The 13513-nt window shown below is 40.4% G+C and overlaps 1 protein-coding gene across 1 annotated transcript in view; it reads left to right on the forward strand.

Moving 5' to 3' along the window:
• gpc5c (glypican 5c) overlaps nucleotides 1-13513 on the forward strand; it is a 213226-nt gene that overhangs the window by 97162 nt on the left and 102551 nt on the right. The window contains exons 5-7 of the mRNA XM_077515177.1: nucleotides 649-812; nucleotides 5411-5467; nucleotides 8716-8838. Of these exons, the coding sequence (XP_077371303.1) occupies nucleotides 649-812; nucleotides 5411-5467; nucleotides 8716-8838 (344 nt within the window). The remainder of the gene's footprint in view (nucleotides 1-648; nucleotides 813-5410; nucleotides 5468-8715; nucleotides 8839-13513) is intronic.

Raw genomic sequence — 13513 nt, forward strand, 5'->3', positions numbered from 1 at the left:
CATTAACCGCCTTCCGCATGATTTCCACACAATCGACAAAATTCTTGGTGCTTACTGAATTGATGAACATGCCCATACTCAGTTGTGACCCTAATTTGGTACAGTGAGACAAAGTAGTTTTTCCAGCATTCATTTCTAACCTGTGTCAGCATTCGCCCGCTAAGGAGTGCAAGAATCATTACGCGGGTCTTTCTGCCTAATTGAAGAGCACTAAATCATGTTAACCAGAGGCTTTTAAGCAGATGAGATGTCATTGATTTTGCTCTGGAGCACGTTGACCCTGATGCTGATGCCCCTCCCCCCACCACTTTAATAGCCCACTTGAGGTCCTGGCCCCCACTGCCAACTGCACATGCGTTCACCTCCATGAGGTCGTGGAATGTTCCGCTTTTTACTGTCAGCAACTTGCAGCGACTCCCTCCTTGACCGCTTTTTCTTTCTCTTTTTAGACTCAGTATTGCGCAACATTTTTAACTCCTTTGAAGAACAGATCATCCAAGCGCTAGAATTCACCTTGAGAGTCAAGTTGTGAGCAGGTGTCAGCTGCTTTATGGAAGTCGCCCGCCGCAGCTCCGCCACCCCTGCCGTGATGTGTTTTCTTAGCCTAACAAGTGTGCCGGTGTGTTTTCTCTGCGTTTCCCCCCGTAGGTAGACAAGGTGTGTGGCCTGACGACCCGGGCGCCTACCGGCATGCGGCCGACCCGGCCGGAGGTCACGACCCCCGGTGGGACCTCATCAACTCCGTTTCCTTCTGCTGCTCCTTTCAAACCTCTGCCGGAGCAGTGGCGTGGGCAACTCGCTCATTTGAGGAGGTACGACAAAGGAGGAATTTGGGAACGTCAATGCAGATTCCATCTGTAAAAAAAAAAAAAAAAAAAAAATAGAAAGGCAAATGATGACAGTTGAATGTTTCTTACAATGGCAACCTTTTTTTGTTTTTGCATTACGGATGTAACGATATCCAAACATCACGATACGATATGATCACGATATGAAGGTCACTATATGATAATTATTACGATATTGTGGGGATATTGGCGATATTTAAAAAAAGATCACAATATTGTTAAAAAAAAAAGAGCTCATACTAAAAAAAAAAAAGCACAATATTGTGCTTTTGTACATAACAGCAATGCATATAAACCACCTACAATCTCTAATAACAATATTGAGGCACTTACTTGCTAATGCAAGCACACATTGATCGCTTCACAAGCAAATTAAGTTCCCCTTCATCTGACAATTAGCATAGATTTTAAACATAGAAGGCCAAAACATCCCTAATGAAAATTAAATTGCACTAATCAAATAGCCACTAGAGGGTGCTAGAACTGCACAAATGGAAATCAACCTGACTTTTTTTTTTTTTTTACAGATGTGTTCCTTTTAAATATTGTGAACATGACGACGACGATATTGTGGCAGTTTTAATATCACGATATTGCCCTTACTGTGACATCCCTAGTTTGCACATGTAAAATACCAAAGTGAATTCATTTCATTTTCAATTAAAACCTAGTATAGTTATTATAATTAGTCATTACTGTTTAAAAAAAAAAAAAAAAAGAAAGAAAGAAAAGCAGTCTTCCTTCACCTGTACGCCGTTCATGTGACCACTTTTTCTGGTGACATTCATTTGACCAAAGTGAGCAAAACTGAGAAACATGGCTAATGAACCAAATACAGTGTTCCCTTGCTATAATGCGGTTCACTCATTTGCAGTCTTGCTGTACTGCAGATTTTTTTTGTGCAATTCTATTTTTCTTACAATAATGTGCCTATTAGTGCTATCACTGACTTTTTTGAAAAATCGACTTGCCTATCAATTATTTCAATGATTAACTAAATTGACTAATGATTAACTAAAATATATATATAACATCGGCCATTTAATAAATACTGCACATGGGTACATTCTGCTACACACATTTGAAGCTCATTTATACAGTCTGTATGAAATATACGTGCACTGATTAACGTTATAAGAGTTGTACACAATGAGTATCCATGAGTAAAACTGTTCGTCTCGGCGTACATTTTTTATCCCCCCCAAAAAGTTGAAGCGCTGTTTGTCTTCGCTGGAATGTCACACACAATTTATCACCCCCAGACACAAATGTTTGAAAACGCACAGCCATCTTTTTCATCCCCTCACTACGTTACACTGGTGCGTGCCCTCCACCTGGCCTTTTTGAGGCTGCCCTCCCCTGGCACGGCAGTGCCAAGCCTACGGGCAGTGTGGTTCAGCTTAATCTCAACAAACCAACTATTTCCTGTTTACCCAGACAGCCATACCGCCGAATCTTAACACCAGCTGGCCTCAATTGAAATAGTAGGACACACACACACATTTGCAGCGTTGCCTGTCTGACCTTGTCCCAAAAGCATGAATCACTGCGTCGATGCCAGCCAAGCTGACAGGTCTCGCCTGGCAATGCCACCATCATTCATGGCAACACAATCCAGAGCTCCCCGTAGGCTGCCAAAGTTGACCAGAGCACGTGTGGGAGCTGACCACTTCACAGGCCGTGACTGCGCTGCTGAAAAAAAGAACACAGAGCAACATTTATGTTTCATTTCAGGGGGAAGAAATATGAATTCAGAAATGACATTTAACAGTGCACTTTTTTTTTTCTTTTTTTTTTTACTAACTTAAAACAAACACATCAGCATAGTGGTGCAATGGATCACAAAAGTCACGGTTCGGATCGGATCAAGGATTTGAGTTACAGAGCAGATCGTTTTTCTTATCAGCATAAATACATACATACATACATTCATACACTTTTCCCCATTCGATTAAAAAAAAAAAAATCAAAATCCTAATATAGCTGTTTAGCACAACTTTTAAGTGCAATATGAGGCAGAAATATTTTTGTTTTATACATGGTCCATGTGTAAAATAACAAGGTATTAATGGCTTAAAGTTGTGTTCCTAAAATCTATGTTTGACATTTTGAGTTGAATGTTTGAATGAGTTGAAAGTGTTGTATAAAATAAATTAAGACAAAGTTCTACCTGGTTTTTTTTGGGGGTTTTTTAATTAAAACACGTCAAAGTGCAATTTAAGGCACATTCCCTTCCTTTAAACATGGAGAGTGAATTACAAAATGGCTTTGGTCCATAATATTCAAAAATAATTCGTGGTACAAGCTGTCAAACTCACTTACCAGCCAGGCACTCACTCGTCGGTAATGCTAACACCTGCTAGCCACTAACGTCGGAGATTTGTGCCGTACCATACAATGGCGGCGTAATTAATTGTAGTTTCTGGATGTCCTAAATTAGCTATTGGATATGAGTTCAGGATTGCGTTGTGTGGATGTTTTGTCACAATTTAATGTCAATCAAACCCAGACCCGTCACCAGAAAGAAATTGTGGGGGGGGGCATTACCTTTTTTGGGGGGGGCACACTTCATCAACCTAAATCTAATGTTCATCAGGTTGAACAGCGGCATTGTGACAACTGCAAAAGTGCTCAGAAATATTTTCTGTCACTTAAAAGCGGAAATCTGAAATCTAAAAGACAAACTGAAAAAAAAATGTGTAGTTCATTTTGCATTTATTCAACTCAAAAGTTCATTTGAAACAAATCCACTCTTCACTTCTAGAAACAACTATGTCCAAATGAATGATGAATGAATTTATATACTTATACAGATTTCTTTTTTAGTATTAATTTTATTTGCGTGTATACTTATCTACTTATATTTACTCTAATTAATTTTATTTTGTGTTATTTTATTTCACTTGTGTCTACTAAAAGACTAATTTCTATTCCATGCGCAGCACTTTGTATGCAGCAATGGCTGTTTTAAAGTGATTTAGAAATAAAGTTGAGTTATGTCGATGATATACAGAAACAACATATGGGTTCAGTGAAAAACTAAGCGGAATATCAATCCAAAAGGATGTGTAAAGTGCTGTTTTTTTTAAATTATAACTTAGTGACAGTCATCAACATGAACAAACTTGGCAATAAAAAAAAGAGAATTCAACTCACATTGTACTGCAACTGCTTTAGTGATAAATAATTTTATGCTCCTTAGTTGTTGTTGTGTATGTGTGACTGCTTGGGTCTGTTAACCGCATACTGTGTATTGCTACAATTCATCCGTGCTGTGTGGCTTGACTAATTAAAATAAAAGTTTGCCACTCACTTGTAAACGTAACCAGTGGACTCAGGATTCCCAATGATGTCAACTGTGTCATCCTGGATCGAGGTTTGGCATTTGGTGGCTTCCATTAAAGCCGCACGACGTGCTCACTGCTCAGTCTTTATGCCAGCGCCAGCCGGCAAATGCGCACTATCTACCCGGAAGTAGATTTGGCTAAGGCACGTCTGCAGAGCGCGCGTCAAAACCCCCCCACCCCACCCCAGCCCTCGTGATCCGGATTGTAATTGGCTAGCCTTAGTTGTCAATCAAAGCCAAACTTGAAAGGAGGTATGTGGTTGGCTGGCACGCCATGCTTTACTTGAACCAGAAGGCGCAAGTTTACGTGACTGATAGGACGAATAGTTGGTGAGTCATCTTGCTCGGGCGGGCACGGCTGACTGACAGGGCGGGCACGGACCCCCAAGGCCCGCCCATGGCGACGGGACCGATCAAACCTACGACGAAGAAATCCTAAACTTCTAAAAGGGAAGTCAAGCTAGCCATCACGCCACGACGTGGGCCAACTTCAAAGTAAAAGTATACTATGGCTATTTGCATTTACACGAATGTATTATTTGGTAAAGTTTATTTTGAAGCTAGCCTTAGCGTTAGGTGGAGCTACGTTGAGTATGTTTCAGTTTACTTGACATGTTTGAATGTTGTCGATAAAAGAGGCAGAAAAGAAATCCCTAATTTGAAGACTAATTTCACCCCAAGTTGCCAAAATGCTCCCATAGATAGATAGATAGATAGATAGATACTTAAGTAAGGGGAAATTTAGTTGTCCATCAATAGCATCAGCAAATATATGCGACTTAAGTGATCCACAAGGGTTTTCAACTTCCTCTGCTGCTATTATAGTGTGAATGTGGACTGATCATGTTGCTTTCGGATGAATGCACACTTTTTGTTTGTTTGTTTGTTTGTTTGTTTGTTTCCCACCAACCAATCTATGGATCATGCGTGATCCCGAACCGTGGGGCCTGTTCCAAACCGACCACGGTTCAATGATCCGTTGCACCACTACTGCAGCACATAATCTTTTTAAAGGTGGTCATCATGTGAGGAGACGGGATTGTTAATGGATGCCATTGTATTTCTGCATGTGCATGGTTGTCTTTTCCTCCTGGCCGTGTGGTGTCATGATGTGCTGTTGTTTCTGTTTTCTGTCTCTCACCAAACTTTTCACTTCCCCCTGCATCATCCTTGCTTGCATCAATTTCACCCGGACTCCAACTCCCATCACTCCCAGCTCGCCCCCACTGAAACCCTCCAAGAACAATAAACATAGTCTGAGAACACTCTCTAGGTAAGCATGCATCCGGGAAATGTCTCACACATTTACATTGAATTGAAACTTATATTTGCATTGTTTTTTTCTTTTGTATTTTTAACCACTCATTCACTGCCATTGACGACCATAGACGTCAAAGATCCATTTGAACTCAGCTATTGAGTTAGTGTCTTCAAAACCTTTGGCGATGTGTGTTTACTGATTTGGTATAGGACAACGCAAGTACGTCCTCTGAAAAAAAGCATTCCTCAATCATAAAAACAAGGTTGTTGTCCAACCTAAACACAAACTTAAGGACCCTGTAAAGTGAATTCTGCGATTACCATTATACATTTCAAGATCATTGCTTGGGCCGTAACCTCCTATGTTACAGTTTCGTGACTTTCATATTTTTTCACAAATCTATAAAATTGGTCAGTGTGGGTGATATTTATTTATTTATTTATTTTTATTATTATTATTTTTTTTTTTTACAAATTATTGACCAATGTAAAGTGTTGACAATGAAATCTCCTGAAAAGTGATGATTTTGGAGTTGGGATAGACAGACTATCGGCCGGGCTGTTTATCGGCACCGATATTTGGTATTTTGAAGCATATCGGCATATCATATCAGCAATGGCCAATATAAGATTTTAAAAAATTATACTTGGTTATTTTAACACAGCATCAGTTATACTGTACAGAAATTATTTATACCCACAAATCTATATACCCTAGAGAAGTTTGGGGCACTATTAAATTGTTTTTGTTGTGTTTTTTTTTTTTTTTATGTTTTTTTTTTTTTTAACTGAAAACTTTCAACAAGTTGCAAATCTGAAATGCTGTTTTCTAAACATATCATCCTTATGTGAAAAACAAACACCTATGTCCATTTTTAATTTTTTATTTTTATTTTTGTAATTTTTTGCCGTGAAACTGAATGCAGACATCCCAAAAACCTAAAAAAATAAAAAATAAAAAATAGCAGCGACAATATGCTTATATTTTAACAAAGTTAAGTGTTGAAGTAAAACCTTTGGTGCCAATATCATCCCTTTTACCGCAAATGGTTATCGGCTCCAAATGTTGGTTATCGGCCTCCATGGGTACTATTAATCGATGCCGTCTTTTTTTAGAAGTATAAGGAATCAGCCCGACATCGGGGATTATAGCGTTGAACTGTTTTTTTTTACCATTTCAATTCTCCAGACTTTATTTATTTTTTTAATGGGCCGTGGCTAAAATGGCGCCCGATGATGCACTCGGGCATTCGGAAGGGGTCATCCCTCCCACAATATATAACATGAGCAGCTTCATTCACATCACCAGCTATCTGACACAAACTACGACATGCAGTTAGTGAGCTAGCATAGCGCGCACACCTTGAAAATGCGGTGCCTTGTTGTCAGCCATGAGTGCGCGCATGTCACAGAGAGAAGGTGGGCAAAAACATTAATGCGTCTGACTGGCGTGTCTGCTTTAGAACGCCTCGTTGTCACAGTGTGAAAATTCTCCACACTGAGCCAGAGACAGGCTTAAAGCTCGGATATTTTCGGGCATAAATATGTATTATGTACAGAAATAAAAACATTACTCTTCAAAACAGCATCAAATTTTTCCAGGCCGTGGAATTGGTATTTGACGGTTCAGTAGACATGCAAACAGCAATCAAGAGCGGAGAGAACGATTCTTTTAAGCCTGATTTTAAATCATTGGCGATTTTTTTTTGTTTTTTATTTTAAATCCTTCATATTTGGCACAAATTTAAGTGACATATTGACTTTCACTTTACAGGGACTTTAAGTGCGAAATGATCATTGTGCTTGGCACGGTATATCTCATCTCAGTCATACAGGTTAATCCACACAATCTTTTGAAGGAAACACACCATTTGGCTTAAAGGCCAAATGTCAACAATGAAGAAGAAGTCCACTTGGCTTCAGTTCAACTTTTCGATGGTCCGAAGTTAAAATGGAATGAGCCAGCTCTTTGTGGACTGCGGAACATTAATCTTAACCTCCATTGTCAGGTCACTTAGCAACCAGTAGAGGGCAAAATGAGGCTTCACTGTCCGACAGTTGCTGTGAAATGCACCCCGGCTCGCACAGGGAGTGTTGGTTGGGGCGGGGGCGGGTGGGGGCTCGTGTTACCGCCATAAAATGTCCAGCTTTCCATTGACCCTTTGGAGGAGACACATCAATAATTGCTGCCAGTAGTGTTTGAAGGAGGATTTGAACCTTTTATCACTCATCTTCATTGTCCTTTTTGTTTGCCTGGATTGCTCTGAATTTCATGCCCTCACTGTAGACAAACAGTTCTTCAAAGCGCATCAGTTATGGAATATATATTCTGCTGGGCTTGAATGACTACTCCAACTCTCCCATGGAAAGCAAACAGAGAACGTAATCTTAGCTGGATTGAGATGTGAAGAAGCAGTTTATGGGGTGACATATTTTTTTTAAGTAATTTTGAAGGCATGGTCTTCCGTTTTTACAGAAAATGCACTATATAAATACAGGATATATACACGTGAACTCCTTCTCAATCTACACCTCTGGGCTTCTGTTAATGTGTGGCGGTGATTTTTTCCTAAACTACGCGACAACTTGACAGCAACCATGGACTTTTTTTTTCCACTCACTCACTCACTCACTCACTCACTCACTCACTCACTCACTCACTCACTCACTCACTCACTCACTCACTCACAGTCACTCACTTTATACAGTGCATTTTCACAGTCACTCACTTACTCACAGTGAGTGAGTGAGTGAGTGAGTGAGTGAGTGAGTGAGTGAGTGAGTGAGTGAGTGAGTGAGTGAGTGAGTGAGTGAGTGAGTGGGAAAAAAAATCCGTGCTTGCTGTCAAGTTGCCGCGGGAGTGACGTCATGCAGCCGACAAATTCGCCCGGCCCGTGTGCAGACAGTGAGTGACACGCCCCCTCGCCACACCCCGCTCTGCCATTGGCTGGAGGGGTAAACAACTGTCTGTCCACAATAACGTCCCGCTGTTGACATAACAAACATAAAATGGCAAAATACCGGCTTGGGTTAGGAAAAAAATCACCGCCACACATTAACAGAAGCCCAGAGGTGTAGATTGAGAAGGAGTTCATGTGTAAAAATCCTGTATTTATATAGTGCATTTTCCTGAGTGAAAACAGAAGTCCATGCCTTTAAGTCCCACAAATTTTTATTTCTCCAAAATCACATTTTAGATTATTTTATGTGTCTTGACGTGCAATTTCGATTGCTGTCGCTCACATTTCTGCATCTCCTCAGGGACTTCCTGATGTACCTGCAGCGCTACAAGTCCTTCTATTCAGCGCTGCCGGAGATGCTGTGTGAAGGGGAGAACGTGGTGGATGACGCCACATGCTGGAGCGGAAATGAGGTGGTGGAGAGGTAAGATCCCGGAATGCGATGCTGAGCTGGACATCAATGTACACACTTTTATTTCGTCGGACCCTGATGTCATAAATTTTTTTCTAAGAATTGATTTTCAAATTCTGCTCAATAAATCAAACAATGGTTTACGTTCTGAATACATTAAGGAAATGTTAATTGAACGTAAAACCCAGTAGGACTCTGAGGTCTGCAGGCTTGGGTCTATAAGTGGAGCCCAGGTTTAAAAACAAACATGGTGAAGCAGCATTTAGCTGTTAAGCTGCAGCGCAAAAAGAGTTGCCAAAAAGAGTGAAGTCAGCCCCAAGTATAAATGCTTGTAAATCATCCATCCATCCATTTTCTTGCCCGCTTATTCCTCACGAGGGTCGCGGGGGGTTCTGGAGCCTATCTCAGCTGGCTTTGGGCAGTAGGCGTAGTACACCATGGATTGATTGCCAGCCAATCGCAATGCACACAGAGACAAACAACCATCCACACTCACACTCACACCTAGGGACAATACGGAGCGCCCAATTAACCTGCCATGCATGTCTTTGGAATGTGGGAGGAGAACATGCAAACTCCACCCAGGACGGCCGGAGCCTGGACTCGAACCTGAGTCCTCAGAACTGGGAGGCGGACATGCTAACCAGTCAACCACCGTGCCGCCCAAAATCAGGTAATAATAATAATAATAATAATAATAATAATAAATTATAAATTATAAATAATAAATACATTGTAATGATTTTTAAAAAGCCGCCACCCAAAAAAATATATTGTCATTTCTAGCATTTCCATTCAGGTTTATCTTCGAAATTCTTGAAAATTAGAATGAATAAAAATAGTTTTTTAAGTTTTAGTTAGTTAGTTAGTTAGTTAGTTTTAGTTTTTAAAAGTTATACTCTCCTCATCCTTAAGTCCCACTTCCATGGTAACCTCACCTTTTGGCACTGCCACTTTTTGGCTTCTTTTGTGACAATATGTACGTGTGTGCGACGTGCTTTCTAGGCCTTTCATTGAGTATTCACAAAGTTGGTTTCCCTCGTCCAAATTCACCCTTTTTAAAAAATAAATAAATCTGGTAATAAAATAAATAAATGAATAAATAAATAAATAAATAAATAAACCATCCTCTCCAACCGTAAAAACTTTATTTTGAATTTTAGGCCCTATATAACAAAAATAATAATAATAATAATCAGTTGTAGCGTTTCCATTCAGGTTTATCTTCAAAATTCTTGAAAATTAGAATGAATAAAAATAGTTTTTATGGAAACCCAGCTTAAGTTATACTCTCCTCCTCCTTAAGTCCCACTTCCATGGTAACCTCAGCTTTTGGCACTGCCACTTTTTGGCTTGGAGAGAAAAACAAAGGGACATGGGTGCCTTTTTCCCCATGACTCGCCCCGAGTACTCGTCACATCTCTCGGTGGATAATTCGACAGGATGAAGTCATATTTTGCAGCTCATTGCATGTGATGTGTTCTTGGATTGGAGCAAATACGTATGAGCCATTTATGCCAGCCTCTGCGTGCTGTCAAAGTCATCTTCTCTTCCCTTCCGCAAAGCAAGACGATGTGCCAAGCGCTTACTTGAGCAGACCACCCATTCATCAGCGCCCCGTGACAGCGCGTCAGCCCGCAAAGTACGGTTGGCAGCTTCATGATCAGCAACATACGACTGCGCAAACAACAGGCCCCAATGTCCATTTTGCTTCCATTCCTTGTCGATACGCGTGAGCTGACACACTTGACTGCCAAGACGACGACTTTCAACAACAGCGCTAATGGCTTTAATGGTGTGTTATCACAAACCCCCCCCCCAGATCTTTTCAAGTGGTCTTAGGGTGAAAAAGAAAACAGAACCCTACTGAGACATTTGGCACCAGTCATAAACTCTTCAGACTGACTTTGTGGTGGTGAATCACAGAGGAGAAAGAAGAGAAGAAGAAGATGTGGCCATTAGAAGGGTTTTGATGCCCCCATGTGCCTCGCTGTGCCCCCGTTGAGGGTAGCATGGTACAAGCCACGGGGGAGGGAGACTTGGCAGCATAAAGACCCATTGTGGAGGCACTAGAGTGGGCCACAGCCCTGCCATGGGGACCCTCAAAGCCTTTAGGGTGAACAAAGACCCTCCTATGAGGCTGCATGGGAAAGACTTTTGCTGCCATTACTGCTGACTGTCCACAACATGCCTGGGAAAGTTCGACGAGAGGCTCGGAAAGAGGGTTAGCTAGCAAATATGAGAGGAGAGGGGGAATTTTTATCATATACGGACGCTCCAATGCTTAAAATGGACTTTTCAAGTCCCCAAGGACATGTTGGGTTTCCCCCATAAATACCATAAACACACACGGTTGCACATACATCAACACTGGGTTGATATCCGACTCAACAGCTGGAGGACTGTTTCATGCAATCGCACCGAGCTCGCGCAACTGACTGGCGCGCCGTGATGCCTCAAAAGCACATTAAAGGCAACAGGGATTGACATTCTCTTCCTCTTCATTCGGCGTCTGATGACAGAACGGGGGGGGGAGGGGGCGGCAAGCGGTCGTAAACATCCAAACTCAAAGTGCGCGTTGGCATGCATTCAAACATCCCAGAAACACACGTGTGAACACTTTGCACCGTCTGTCCGGAAAGATAAGATCAACCAAAATAACCACACTTGTTTAGATAGGACAAATGTGCTAGTTAGTTAGAATCATATCAAAACAACAACAGTGATAACATCAGGGGAACACTGGGGAACAATTTGGGTTGAGGGGGGGAATCTGGTGAATTTGATTTTTTGTTAGTCATAAACCAATATGTTTTTTGCAAGGCTGATATCGATTATTAGTAAAGAAGACAGATAACCGATATTTCACGATAATATTCATTTGCAGTAAGAGAATATGTTAGCGTCAAAATAAAAAAATAAAAAACAGTTTTTCTTTTAATTTTAAAGGTGCAGTCTGCCGGTTTCACTCAGGAAAATGCACTTTTTAAATACAGGATTTAAACAAACAAACTACTTCTCAATTTACAGATCTGGGCTTTTCTTAACGTGTGGGGGTGATTTTGTACGTCCCCCCCCCACTGTCTTTCCACAGAAACATCCCGCTGTTTACAAAACAAACACAAAATGGCAAAATACAGGCTGGGGGGTGGGGGTTTAGGACAAAATTACCACCAAAGATTAACATAAAACCTGATGTGTAGACTGAGAGAAAGTCAAAGTGTGTACATCCTGTATTTAAAAAGTGCATTTTCCTGAGTGAAACCGGCATACTGGGCCTTTAAAGGTGTTAAGTTTCAAAATCATAACAAAAATTGCAGGGAGCTTCCAGGGTCATCAGCATGTGGTGTAAATTAAAAAAAAAAATCCATGAATGAAAAGTTACCTGTATCACACTAAGCGACAAATACATACGAATGTAGCTAAATTGGGGTTTTCGTCAGGTTTTGTACAAAGTTTCAAAACATCTTTGCAGACAGTGAGAAATTGTCTTAATATGTTCAAAATGTCAATGCGTCAAGTAAAAACTGTTTGTGAACATCTTAAAAATCTTTTTGAAAAACCTAAATTCGCTATGTTCGCAAGCGTTCACCGCTCAGTGAGATACCACCTTCAGATTCGGAAAAAGGACGATTTGCTAAATATCGGCAGCGATAATTGGCCTAAACAATCATCAGTCTATCCCTAATTTTTAGAGTGATTAAAACAAAATTTGATATGCTGATTCCAAAATTGCAGTCAGTTTTTTTTCTAGAATGTCTAGCAAAATCGCACTGATTAGCTGTCGTACGACTGTAGCAAGAAGATATGGTTATGATTGGACTCATATAGAAATGATTCTCTTAACCTTGTAGCCATGGTCATACCATTTTAAGTTCTATTTTGTTTTATATTACTTTTTTTTTTTTTTTTTCAGAGCTTGGAACTATATCATCTTAGTGTTTTATTTACTTACATACACATTTGCTTCAATTTTTTTTTTAAAGAAAATGGGATCCTATAACGCAACAATTTGTTGTGATAGAGAAAAACTGAGATCAGTTTTGTATTCAGCACCCAAAAATGAGTTAAAAACAGCTGTCGGACCCAACGGAACAAAAAATGTTCCGTGTGAGAAGAACAACAAGAACACTATTGGTAAAATTAAACATTAACAATGACAACACAACCAGAATGATCACAATAAAAACAAAGTTAATTGGAAAGGTTTGAATTAATATTGTGTGTCAATGGAAGAGAGGTTTTGCCTCATGCAAAATATGTTCCAAACAAATTCATTCTGCATCCTGCTGTCATTATTGTAGTTTATTCTGGGATCTGTGCTTTAGTGCGAAATCAAAGCTACAAGTATGGCAGCAAACAGTAAAAATCCAAACAGACCACAAGGCACTGCTTTCTGGCGCCTAGCGGCCTCACCACACTCCGCCGTGCTGCTGCCTTGAAATTACTTAATTAAATGATGTGAACCAGGAAGGAGTCAACAGTCAGACTTTATGCCAGCGGTGGAACAGAAAAACTTTGAAAATCAGGAGAGATGGAAGAAAATATTGCTGTTAAAAATTTGCCAAATCCCCTTTGGAAATGATATCACTGACCAACAAACGCCTGCAGGCTGAAATTTGTATTGAGTTAAATTTTTAGTTTGGCATTTAAAACATCTTTTTTTTTTTTTGCCCCGTTTATTTCT

Source organism: Festucalex cinctus, chromosome 1, assembly GCF_051991245.1.
Source record: "Festucalex cinctus isolate MCC-2025b chromosome 1, RoL_Fcin_1.0, whole genome shotgun sequence".
NCBI lineage: Eukaryota > Metazoa > Chordata > Actinopteri > Syngnathiformes > Syngnathidae > Festucalex > Festucalex cinctus.